Consider the following 13,569-nt stretch of genomic DNA (forward strand, 5'->3'; position numbering starts at 1 on the left):
AAGGTGCGGCGCATAGCCCAGCTCTGGGTACCCTACAGCAGGCCCCTAACAAAAGGTGTTTCTTGTAGATGACACACACACACCAGGTTTCCCCAGACCTTTGTATCTCACCTGAGTCCAGCCACCTGGCCAAGCACCAGGCCGAGGGCTGTGAAAGATGCCGAAGTCATAGCCACGGCTCCCCGGAGCTCCTTGGGTGCGCTTTCCCCCAAGTACATGGGCTGGATGCTCATGGCCACTCCTGTGCAGACAAGTCCCCAGTCTCAGAAAGGAAACATATTTATTTTATGACATTTATTATGACCACTTGGCTTCTGGTGACAGGGATTGGTCAGCCATGGCTTTTCATGCTAAATGAGTGAACTTTCCAGCCAAAGTGTCAGCCCCTCAAGCTTCATGCATCTTGAGGGGCTGACACAAAGTTTTATTCTGTGAATACTCTCCCCTTTCCCTTCTCTTTCGCTAAACGAGGCTTTCTGCTTGTGCTTCTTTGGCCTCAACCAACAGGTATGACAGTAGATAGGGTCTCCCTTAAAAAACCAAGTCCTGTGCCACATAGGGTTTCTAGCATCTCAATTACATGGGGGGAAAATGTCAATCAATGCAGATCAGAAGAATCCCATGGGCATATCAAGGCATGCCCATCACTACCCATGCCACTGTATTCTGGACCAGCTGAAGCTTCTAAGTCAGTGGTTCTCAACCTTCCTAATGCCGCGACCCTTTAATACAGTTCCTCATGTTGTGGTGACCCCCAACCAGGGGTGGGTTCTAAATTTTTTTACTACAGGCTCTGTGGGCGTGGCTTATTTTGTGGGCATGGCTTGGAGGTCATGTGACTGGGTGGGCGTGGCTAGCTGGTCATGTGACCGGGTGGCCATGGCTATGTGTATAGGGACTACTCAGAGGGCTGAAAAAAGTCATTCTGACAGGTCCTCGCACTTTTGACTGGTCCTCACACTTATGACCATCCTCACATTTATGCTCGTGCAGCTTTCTTAACAACCATGTCACTCATTTCCCAACTGCTTCTTTTCACCATGGTGATAAGATAGGGCAAAAAACGTAAACTGTGAGGATAGTCGTAAATTCGAGATCTGGTCAAAAGTGTGAGGACCAGTCAAAAATAACTTTTTCAGTCTTCTGAGTAATCCATGAGCACAAAAGGATACAGCAATAGAGAGGGATGAAGGAAGGGAAGGGAAATTAGAGTAGGAGTGAGGGTAAGAGAGGGAGGAAGAGAGGAGGAGAAGGAGAAAGGAAGAGGAAGTAGGGAGGAGAAGAAGAGGGGGAGGAAGAGAAAGGAAGAAGGAAAGAAAAGAGAGAGGTGGTAGGTTTGAGGAGAAAGATTGCTGTACAATAAAAAAGATGAAAGGGAAGAAAGCCAACCCCAAACAAATATAAAGATATTAAGAGAAAGAATGAATTGTTAAACTTTAAGGAATAAAAGAGAATAAATAGGAATAAATAACAATAATTAGAAACACACATACAAACATACAATGTATTTTCTTTTGTAGGAAGTTAGCACCCACCCCTTTCCTGGAAGAGTGAAATATTTTAGGAAATATGAAAAAGGCGGAATATTATATTTCCCTGGGATAAGCATGTTTTGAAGCAGCTCCCATCTTCCTGCCCCCACCCTTTGTCAATGGGCCATGAAGGCCTGGGCCAGTCTATTCTACATAACAAAGATCTACCTCCTTCAGGCAGAGCCATAGTAGGAATTGCCCAAGATCCAATAAAGATAGGATTAGCTCTCTACCCATCTAGCAACAGAAACTCACCACATGTGACCTGGAAGCACATGTGACCATCAGCCAGCAAGGCTAGATAAGATCCCCACCCCCTGGGAGTCTGACAACCAATCAGGATACTCTTTTGTGGCCCCAAGAAATGCAGAGCCAGAGAGAGCATAAAAACCCGAGGATTTACTGTATCTGCCCTTTTCTGTTCAGGAACTCAAGCCATGTGATCCTGTCCACCATTAAACCATCTTTCCAAGCAGTCTCCATGTTTCCAGTGTCTTTTTCCCCACTTGGAGCAGAACCTAGACGGAGATTTCTTCCAACACTTTGAACAGAGTATTTGGCCGGTTCACAAATTTAAACAGTGTTTAGTCATTTCAATTAAATTTACAATTTCTATATTTCCTTTTTGCCATATTTATTTCTCATCTATTTTTGTAAAAAACCAATATTACCCTTCATCCTCATCTCTAATCTTAATCAAATTCAATTTTTCCCTTCTATTCTATATTATGCCCCTTCCCATTGTCATCTATTTTTATATCCATCCTCACATTGGTTAATTATGTAATATTACAGTTGTTTAATACAAATTCAACATTTTAATATAAATCAATTAGTTATATAACTACCTTTTTGTATATTAATCAATATGAACATGAATATTCCAATTATTTCCATGCAATCCAATTTCTTACAAATCAATTAATTATATTTACCAATAATAATAAACCAAATAATTTCCCCCATATATTCCTCCAAACCACAACTTAACCATTTCTGCTTTCAACACAATATACAATTAATAGTATCTCAATTATTACAATTCCCTAGTTAAATAGAGCTTTTTTTCTTTTGTGTTTTAAAATCTTGAACTCTCCTCTTTTTCCCTAAATTTCCCATTGTTTGCACCTACCTTTTTTGGTGAGGAAAAAGAAAAGAAATCTGCCTGCCTAATTTTTCAACTTGCAGCAACAGCAAAGCCAACAGCCTCTTTACTTTCAGTTTTGTTTTTCAGCATAGCTAGGGGAAAAAAAATCTGCTCGAGCAAGCAGCAGAGACCTGAGCAAAATAGCTGAGAGCAAATCAGCTGAGAGTCGGGAGCTGATCTAATCAAGGGCTAATTAGCCTATGCTGAAGCTCCGCGGGCCAATAAAATTACAAAAAAAACATTTGTTAAATTGCTGGCTTGCCCGCCCCTCGCCCACCACTATTTATTGGCAATAAATAGTGGTGCGGTGAGGCGGGGCAAGCCAGCAATTTAACAAACGGTTCGGCTGCACCACTGGCTATAGGGCAGCCCTTTGAAGCCCCGCGGTAAGAATTTAAACAGTTTTTTTTCCTCTAGCCATCAGCTGGGACTCAGGAGGCAGCAATAGATTGGGAGTGGGCGGGGTAAGCGAACGGCCGGCGATCCAACAGAGCAGAGAGTGAGGGTGAGTGAAGGCGTGGGGGGGGGCAAGAGAGGGCTTTGGTGACCCCTGTGAAATGGCCGTTCGACCCCCAAAGGGGTCGCGACCCCCAGGTTGAGAACCGCTGTTCTAAGTGGTCTTCAAGTGCATTGCAATAGTGGAGTCTAGGGCATAACTGATTGTCTGAAGAGCCTCCTGGTCAAGAAAAAAGACACAACTGATACAGTAGATGCTGCTGTGCAAAGAACTTTCTGTCTACAGCCATCAGCTGCATATTGAGCAGGAGCTTTGAGTCCATATAAAGATCCCCAGATCATGCACTAAATAAGGAGGTGCTACCCCATTCAATGAGTTTAAATGGACTCCAGAGGATGGTAGAGGACAGGAAGGCCTGGAGGAACATTGTCCATGGGGTCACAATGGGTCGGACACAACTTCATAACTAACAACAACAACCCCACCCAAGTTTAAAGATGGAATATCTTCAGATTCAGTGGCCCTCACAAAGAAACATACTTGGAGGTCTTCTAGTCCAACAGCCTGCGCAAAGCAGGAGACCTTATATCTGCAACCATTGATAGGATTGAGTCAGAAATGGTTCCTCCCTTCCCAGACTAATCTTGACAGCCTCATTTGGCCAGTCTGGTGTTAAAAGACACAATTGGGTATCCTCAATGTATCCTAGCCAACAATTGTGGAATCAGCCCCACCCCAAACGAAGAGAACACCCCAAAGTTCTGTCTTCCTATTCCGTCAGAGCCAGTTAGGAAGGATACCGTCTTCCCATTCCCTCAGAGCCAGTTAGGAAGGATACCATCGTCAATAATATTGAAAGCAACTGAGAGATCAAGAACCTCCCCCCCACCCACGGCCGCCATTGGAAGGCAAAAGCAGATTTTGATGGATTCTTGGCTCCAGGTTGTAGCCCTGACCTATCTTCAAGGAGCAAACCCTGGTCAGATAGCATAGACTGCTTTTCAAAATGCTTCAGCGACCGTGTATCTCCTCATGTCTTGGACCTACCAGAATTGATGCCAGCAAAAAATCTGCTCAGCAAGATCATTTCAAAGGATTTCGCCATCCGGCTGAACCCCACCAGCAGTGCAGCAAGGGCCACAAATGCGTTGTTCAGCAGTAAAGATTTCTTCCTTCAGGGAACCAAGGGAAAAAAGTTTCAAAGGCTTGTTTTGCTTTCTTTGCCTCTTTCCTGGGCCTCTCTTGGCCATCATTCAGCATCACGGCTGCTTCTGTGGCTCCTTGCATGGCCAGAGTGGCAGACAGCCTGGGTTCCAGTGCCAAGATCTTAAACAGGGAGTGGCAAGTTAATGGCCTCAAGTTAATGGCCTCAAGTGGAATGGGACGACTCAGTGGCCAGGTGGGCATCGCTGAGTAGGCATGGCTGGGTGGTCGCGGCCCGGTTACGACTGGCCGGAGAAGTGCAGTAGTCTTAGCCCTGTTGATTCAGGACTGCTGGGTCAGGATGGAACAAGTCACATGGCTAACTTGATGAAGGGACAACTCAGTGCCCCACAATCTTCTCACCTCCCCAAACTGCCATCAGCCAAGCATGTGCACATGCACACCTTGCATTTCAGGTTTGGGGACTTCTCCCCAAGCCCAGGCACGATTGGCAGTTTGCCAGCTCAGATGTGGCTAAGTCTCCAAGCTTGAAATGGTATATGTGTGTGTGGTGTGTGTGTGCGTGTGCGTGTGCGCATGCGTGCAGCACGCCAAAGGAGACATTCTTCTCCCAATCCCAGATATCTGAGCACTGGCATTTCCCTATCCAGTGCCCCCTCCCGGCAAAGCAGGAGGACAATGCTGCTGCACATGGAAGGACAGAGGAGAAAGTTTTAACGAAGCAGTTTCCTCCAAGTCCAACTTCTGCCTTGACAAATCTCTGGAGAGAAGGAGGGGGTGGCAGGGGAGCTGTGGGGGAGGCTGGCCAGGCAAAACAGGAGGCGAGGGTGACATTGCTGCATGTGGAGGTGAGCAGTCAAACTTCTGCCTTGACAGATCTCTGGAGAGCAAGAAGAGGAGGCAGGGGAGCAGTGCTCCCCTATCCTGCATGAGGGAGGCAAATGAAACAAATATTTTTTTAAAATAAACAGGTTCCCGCATGTAATGAATTATTTCATTTACAATTTGAAGACTTCAGAAACTCTTGACTTAATTCTGAGATTGCTTGTTATTCAGTGGACTTTCTCCCCATTTTTGCCCGCATTTTTTAGCTAACGTTTTATTAGATATTAACAGATTGCTGCATAATTTACTGCTTAGAAATAGCATGACATGTATATTTGCCGCAGGTCATGGAAGCAGAATATATAATAGAGTTCATACATTGATCTGTTTTATATATAAAATCATCATAAATGTTACTGTCATTTTTGGTGCTGATTTACATGTGGCTAGTTCTTAAAGCAATCGTCCATTTTATATAAGCCAATCTAACAGCAAATCATTTATTACAAAATCATTGGCGATGAAGATTATTTTAAAACTATAGAGTTGGAAAACAATGTAGAGATTTTAAAGGGGAACTATTGAGCATGTCATTGCTGATCTGCACCAGAGCATTGTGCAGTCTTCAAGCACTCATTTATAATATATTAATGATGTCATTTCTTTCTTCTTTTTCTTGATCGAACTACAAAGATCTCTGGAGAGAAGGAGGGGTGGTGGGGGAACTGCATGAGGGAAGGCTGGCCCAATCTGCCCGCATCCTTACCATGCATGCTTGGAAATGGGGATTCCCTTTCAAGAAGGGCCAGCCTCCCTCATTCAGGACCAGGGAGCACTGTTCCTCTGCCACCCCTTCCTTCTCTCCAGATATCTGTCAAGGCAAAAGTTGGAGGAAACTGCTTCCTGCAAACTTTCTCCTCCATGCTTCCATGCACAGCAGCCTCATCCTCTGCCTCCTGCTCTGCCAGGAGGGGGCACCGGACAGGGAAATACCAGTGCTCAGATATCTGGGACTGGGAAAAGAATGTCTCCTTTGTCATGCTGTGTGCGCACACACATACACACACACACACACACCATTCCAAGCTTGGAGACTTTTATCCACATCTGAGCTGGCAAGCTGCAGTCATGCCTGGGTTTGGGGAGAAGGACTTCTCCTTCCTCTGTGTACAAAAGCCCCAAACTTGGGCTGCGGTCTGTATACGTGTGTGCACGTGCACACACTTGGCTGCCGGGAGTTTGGGGAGGTGAGAAGCTTGTGGGGCACTGCATTGTCTCCAAGTCGAGTTAGCTGGTGCGATTTGTTCCGTGCCATCCCCAGGTAGCAAGGTGGAGTTGGCTGCACCTACCGAGTCAGCTGTGCCGAGTGAGTGGCATTGAGCCAACCATGTCAAGTTGGCCATCTCATCTAACCATGCCTACCTAGTTGTGGCGACCTGGCTGCGACCACCCAGCCATGCCTACTGAGCCACTCCCACCCTTTCCCAAGAGCTGAGATGCCAAACCCTGAGAGAACAGAGGAAATCTGGGCATGGGAGTGCGGACTGGAAAGCCTCAATGCATGCCTGAATGCAAATGAAGCTTCAGGGGTCTCTGCTTACAGGGGTTCCTCCTGGGACTCTGAGCTGCCCCTGCCAACCCTGCATTCTTTGGGCTGCTTGGCTGAGCAAAAGGGTAGGCAGCCTCTGAGCAGTCCACAAGGGAGGAAAAAGACATTGTCCCTGTCCTCGTCCAGCCCTCACACTCCTTAGTTTGCAGCCCTCTGACAGAACTCTTGTACAGCTAGACTACAACTACCAACTTCCAGCTCCCTTTGGCAGTGTATGGAGCACCCAAGTTTCCTGCCCCTCACTCATGACCAGGCTGCATTAGTGATTAGGATCATCCAACTGGAACCTGTCAACATGGAGAAAATAGCAGGTTACCAGGAAATAATCTGATAAGAGTTAAGCTGGCAAAAAGTAGCTTCAATTGCATTCCATTTGGTTTCATTAAATGTATGATAAAGAGAGCTATCTGGAGTCCGGTATCCAAATGCTCCTGGCTGAATCCAGTTCTAGAAGACACTAGAAGATATTCCTCCTGCTGAGAGAGGCTGATCCAGTCCAGCACAGGCCTCCCGACCCCTCACCTGCCCATCTTCACAGCCATGGGAGCAGCAATTAGTGCTCCAACCAGGCCCCCCAAAGGATACACGGCAACAATGAAGGACCAGACCAGCGTGATCACTTTTGCCTCCAAGGCAGCTCCAGTGCGATTCAGCCAGGTTTCATTAATAAAGGACTGGATGAACTACAGGATGGAGAAAAAAAAATATTGTGTGGGAGAAATCAGCTGGATCACACAGAGCCCCACCCACTGAAAACCAGCTGCTCTGGGATCTGCTGGTGTGGCAGTGGGTAGGAGCCATGAAAACCACTAGAGGAGGTCTGAATTTAGTTACTCCACAAGCTATGACTCCTCAAAAGCTGCAGGAAGAATCTGGGAAATATCCAGAAAGCCTGTGCCTTAGCTGAAGGGCAGCTGTCTCAGAGGACATTTGTTGTTTCTGAACCCTCCTCACAAGAGGACACTGCTACACATCAGACGAGTTAGGAGATAATGTTAGGTTTCTCCCAAGGCCGACCTGTCCTGCCCTTCACCTTGAGAGATGAGGGGGGCACCTGCCAAAGAGCTTATGAGATGAGCCCAAAATCTGGGGGGAGGGTGGAGGATGAGAGGCTATCCCTCCCTTGGGGGCCTGTTCCAATGAGAGGTGATCAAGGTGTGGTAACAAAAGGGCCACCTTACCACAGTGGGGGCGTTGATGATGGTGAGATTGTAGCCATACTGAAAAGTGCCACCAATCCCAGCTGCACAGATTGTCAGGATCAGGATCTTACCTCGAACCTGGGGAAGAATCACAAGTAAAGTTGGCAAGTGCAGCACCTGGGTGGGAAGTTTTTTTTTTTCCCACCGCGCATGCGCAAGATGGCGGTTCCCCGAAGTGTCGGCTGAGATTGGGGATGTAAGAACGAGCGACGGGAAACTCGGCGATTCTACATTCTACATCGGGGGGTGCTACAGGCACTGTGGTTGCTGTAAGATCGATAGCCCCCCTGATGAATCTGCTGGGATTAGGTCAGCGAGTATTGTGGAGGCCTTGTCGATGGTGGTGAGTGCCACACCGGAGATGAAGGGACTATGGCCCAGCAGATTATTCTGCTGGGAATTACATCTAATAGCCCCTGAAGGGCGTGAGGCCGGGAAGATCTGGATCTGGGTTGTAATATCCCAGCGTGGACAGACTATGACTGTGGGGTTGGTGGACCTGAAGAAGATCTGGGGATTGGGAGTCGGCCGGAGGGGAAGTGGTAATTCAATTCAATTCAATTTTATTTATTGATTAGCCCTTTGGGCCATATCAAGTGCAGAATTACAAAGACAAATCATTACAAAGGTTTGGTAAAACAAATTAAGTAAGATTGGAATAACTCGCAATTAAAATACAATTAGAATAAAATACGATCTAAAATAAAATCGGGATAAAATACAATAATTTAAAGTACCATTTAAATATAATTAAATTTATATTATAATGTCGCCCCTGCATCTACCCAATCAGTGTTAACTGCTCTTAAAATTACATTGTTAGATCAAGTGATCATTCTTACAATCTACCGCATTTTGCTGCACCAACTTTGTCCTCCTTCCCAACAACTTTACCACAAATCTAGCAATCCATTTTACCAACTGCAAGTTGGAACCTAACAAACAATATCGCAAAAAGTGCTCTTTAGACTTAGGGGTGCTGGTATAAAAGATCCTGCCCAGTTGATGTTCCCTCAGGTCTGAATATAGGGGGCAATCAAAAATTAAGTGGGACGTTGTTTCGATTCCCCCGTCCCACATAGACAGACCCTTTCCCTTACAGGAATACCCTTAATTAATTATCCATCTTGCTCTTCCCTGGGGCCTCTCCCTCCCCCATTTTTGATGCCCCCCCCCGGACTGTTGCCTGCCTTGGTTTGGCCCGCCTGCTTATTCATCTTCAGTTGTTTATTGGGACCTTGTCATCCTCCTCCTTTTTGAACTGCCATCTGATCCCTGGCTCCTCTCTCATCGCGATGTGTTACACCTCATCTTTTTACCCCCTATTACTGCCTTCATTGGACTCGATGTATTGGACAGAGACATGGAGTTACAGGCTGAAGAGCTTTGAGTCCTGGTGGATTGCTGCTGCATCATGTCCCTAGGACCTGTTCCATTACTCCGCTGGTGGTTGCTCCCCACCTACCCACCGTGAGAGGGTGGTTGCGGCTGGTTCTGCTGGATTCATTCGCTGCAGCTTCTGGACTCCCCCACCACTGTGAGAGAGTGGTGGACATGCCAGCCTGGTTTGCCGGCCTGGTTTACTCCTATTTTGTCATTCTTCCCCTCTTGTTTACCATCTTGGTCCCCTGTCGCTGTCTTCCCACCCACTTCTCGTATTTATTCTGGCTTACACTTCGGTGACTCTCCTCGCTCTGCGAGATGCCCCCCTCTCGCAGACATGGCCTTCGGATTTATCGAAGGCCTACCTCAAGGATGGGTTTTGGAACCCCAAGTGGTGGCATGCTTCTAAGCGTGGTCTGAGGGGTTTTTTAATTAAGACTTTTAACCAAATTTTAAGAGGACCCGGGAGGTGGGTGGTGAGGGATCAGCCGGGGGCGATTCCTACAGTTCAGCAATTGGGCCGGTCGGATGGTTGTGGGGGGAGGGGGGAGGGGGAGGGAACGATGAGGCTCGGTGGAGAGAGGGTCTTCCAATCCCTGTGATGGTTGGGAGAGGCGGAGGTCGGGAGGGGGGGCTTGGAGAGCGCCCCCGCTTTGTTCAAGCGGTGGCGCTCTCCTGCCCCCTCAGCTCATACTGCTCCCCCGACGGCGACAGAGTGCGGAGCCCTGGACTCCGGCTGGTATATTTGAATGCCAGGTCCGTGGTGAACAAGGCCCTCCTCGTTCGAGATCTTATTGGCGAGGAGGATGCGGACCTGGCTTGTATCAGTGAGACTGGCTGGGACCGGAGGGTGGTGTCCCTCTCGTGGATTTATGTCCCCCAGGTTTCCGGATACTTCACCAGCCGCGACTCCAGGGGAGGGGCAGAGGAGTGGCGGTAATTATAAAGGAAAGTCTTAGTCCTAGGGAGGTCACCGTTCCTCAGATAGGCGAGTGTGAATCCCTTCTTTTGAAATGGGACCCTGGAGTTCAGTCAGGGCTGTTGATCACGTACCTCTCCCCCAGCTGCGTGGCCTCAGCCCTGCCCGAACTACTAGATGTCTTAGCCGAATTGGCGGTGGAACTACCCAACCTTGTGGTTGTGGGAGATTTCAACCTGCCGTCGGCTGGTGAGACATCTGAGTTGGTGCGGGAGTTCATGACCTCCATGACGGCCATGGACCTAACTCAGATTGTACAGGGCCCAACTCACATTGGAGGACACACACTCGACCTGATTTTTCTCTCTGGACGGTGGATAAATGATCGTGGGGAGGGGACTTTATCTACTGACCCTCTGTCATGGACCGATCATTCCCTCCTTAGGCTTGACTTTCCCACTGCCATCCCCCGTCGCAGGGGTGCAGAACTGGTAAGATGGTTCCGCCCCAGGCACCTGATGGAACCCGAAAGGTTCCTGATGGAGCTTGGGTCATTTCTCGCCTCCTTAGCTCACGATTCATCCGAGGCCCTTGTCGCAGCCTGGGAACGGGCTGCGGTGGGGGCCCTGGATCGAATCGCGCCTTTGCGGCCTCTGATCCGACGCAGATCCCGGGTGGCTCCTTGGTTCACCGCGGAGCTCAGGGAAATGAAGCATCGGAAAAGACGCCTGGAGGGTGGTTGGAAATCTTCCCGATCCAAGTCTGACCAAACACAACTAAGAATCCATATTAGGTCTTATCTTGTGGCGATGGAAGTGGCGAAACGTAACTATTTCGCCACTCTCATTGCATCTGCAGAAAACCACCCAGCAGCCCTGTTTAGAGTGACAGGCTCCCTCCTTAATCAGGGAGCGAGGGAGGACCCCTTGCAGGGCCTTGCTGAGGATTTTGCACAGTTTCTGCAAGATAAAATCACTCAGATTCAGACCGGGTTGGACTCCGACTGGACAGAGTCCGTTGAGGTGACAGGGGCTAGTTTTGGTGGAAACATCTGGGTTGAGTTTGAGCCTGTTTCGCTGGATGACATGGACAGGATTATGGGTAGGCTGGGGTCCTCCACGTGTTTATTGGACCCTTGTCCCTCCTGGCTAGTTTCGGCAGCCAGAGAGGTGACTGGAGACTGGATCCAGGCTGTTGTCAACGCTTCATTAAAGGAGGGGGTCTTCCCTGCTGCACTCAAAGAGGCGGTGGTTCGACCCCTCCTTAAGAAGCCTAACCTGGACCCTGACGTTCTTAACAACTACCGTCCAGTCTCCAACCTTTGCTTTTTAGCGAAGGTTGTTGAGTCCGTGGTGGCGCAGCAATTCCCTCAATTCCTGGAGGAAACTGACTACCTTGATCCTTACCAATCTGGCTTCAGGCATGGTCACAGCACGGAAATGGCATTGGTCGCCCTAGTAAATGATCTCTGGCGGACCAGGGATGGGGGTTGCTCCTCCATCCTGTTCCTTCTTGACCTCTCAGCGGCTTTCGATACCATTGACCATGGTATTCTGCTGCAGCAGCTCGGGGAGATGGGGTTAGGAGGCACTGTTTTACAGTGGTTCTCCTCCTATCTCTCTGCAGTTTGTCTGGGCGGGGGGTCAGGGATCCTCCCAGAGGCCTCTCACTTGTGGGGTGCCTCAGGGATCGGTTCTCTCCCCTTTGCTCTTTAACATCTACATGAAACCCCTGGGTGAGATCATTCGTGGTTTTGGGGTGAGGTATCATCAATATGCTGATGATACCCAGCTTTACATCTCCACCCCTGACCACCCTAGGGATGCCCTTTCCGTGATGTCCCACTGCCTGGAGGCGGTGCGGGTTTGGATGGGAAGGAACAGACTTAGACTCAACCCTTCCAAGACTGAGTGGCTGTGGATGCCGGCATCCCGGGATCTGGAGGTTCCATCTTTAATGATCGGGGGAGAAACCCTTGCTCCCTCTGATAGGGTCTGCAACTTGGGTGTCCTCCTAGATTCTCGGCTGTCCTTAGAGGACCATCTGACGGCCGTAACCAGGGGTCCTTCGCACAGGTGCATCTTGTGCGCCAGTTGCGCCCTTTTCTAGACTGGGATGCCCTCGCCATGGTCACTCATGCCCTCGTTACCTCTAGGTTGGACTACTGTAACACCCTCTACATGGGGCTGCCCTTGGGATGCATCCGGAGGCTCCAGCTAGTCCAGAACGCAGCCGCGCAGGTAGTTACGGGGGCGTCTAGATACTCCCGTGTAACACCTCTCCTGCGTGAGCTGCACTGGCTGCCGGTGGCACTCCGGATACATTTCAAGGTGCTGGTGCTTACCTATAAAGCCCTTCATGGCTTAGGCCCAGGATACTTGCAGGACCATCTCCAGCCGCTCTCCCACCGTCCTGTGTGCTCTCACAGAGTCGGCCTCCTCAGGGTGCCGTCGGCAAAACAATGTCGACTGACGGCCCCCAGGAGGAGGGCGTTCTCTGTGGGACCCTCTGGAATGGATTGCCCACCGAGCTCAGGATAGCCCCCGACCTTCTTTCCTTCTGTCGCGAGCTGAAGACGTGGCTCTTTCGTCAACTCAACGGATCCGTTTGGGGATACATTGTCATAATTTTAAACTGTTTTTAATAGGGTTGCTGATTTTAATTTTATTTCATTGTGATTTGTATTGGAATTTGTCATATTGTAAGCCGCCTTGACTCCCTAGGGAGAAAGGCGGCTTATAAATCGCAATAATAAATAATAATAAGTGGCATCACAGAGGCAGAGCTGAAGACTCCCAAGTGCCCCTTGCTGGGCTGCAGACCCCGAAGGGAAGTGGGGGGGAGAGAGAGTAACTGCCCCTGCCAAAAGGCCCTGGACTTTGCCTACCCAGCGCCTGCCTCTTGAGCTTTGCCCATGGGTGCCTCTGGATGACCTGCCCAGCAAAGCAAGACTTTGAAGGGTTCTGGTGCATGTGAGCACGAAGACCATCCTGTAGGCATCTGCCCATCTGAATCTTTTTAGGGAGAAAGAAATACCAGTTCCTGACCCTGGGTGCATTTCTCAGCCATTCATTCCTATAAATCCTGGGACGGGTGTTGTTCCTACATGTCAGAATTGGCCTGAGGTTTTTGTTTATCCTTGCAGACCATTTGCATTTGTCCAGTTATTCCAGAATGTCAAAATAGTGGGTGACTTTTTCCATTTTTTACTTTCTGAGTAATAAATTATGCCCATATACCCAGAAATAACAATGCCTTCTTTCACTATTACAAAATGCAGAAAAATTGCAGAACTGTTAAAGCTCAGGAATTCTAGTGTAAAAAAACCCAC

At 48.7% G+C, this 13,569-nt stretch overlaps 1 protein-coding gene across 1 annotated transcript in view; it reads right to left on the reverse strand.

Annotated features, from left to right (window-relative positions):
* LOC117677956 (solute carrier family 2, facilitated glucose transporter member 11) overlaps positions 1 to 13,569 on the reverse strand; it is a 61,935-nt gene that overhangs the window by 40,103 nt on the left and 8,263 nt on the right. The window contains exons 2-5 of the mRNA XM_087880649.1: positions 7,916 to 8,014; positions 7,257 to 7,417; positions 4,184 to 4,308; positions 112 to 241 (exon numbers count right to left, since the gene is read on the reverse strand). Coding sequence (XP_087736775.1) covers positions 112 to 241; positions 4,184 to 4,308; positions 7,257 to 7,417; positions 7,916 to 8,014 — 515 coding nt within the window. The remainder of the gene's footprint in view (positions 1 to 111; positions 242 to 4,183; positions 4,309 to 7,256; positions 7,418 to 7,915; positions 8,015 to 13,569) is intronic.

The sequence above is a fragment of the Pantherophis guttatus genome, chromosome 17, assembly GCF_059756535.1.
Source record: "Pantherophis guttatus breed Tessera chromosome 17, ASM5975653v1, whole genome shotgun sequence".
In the NCBI taxonomy this organism is placed as follows: Eukaryota; Metazoa; Chordata; class Lepidosauria; order Squamata; family Colubridae; genus Pantherophis; species Pantherophis guttatus.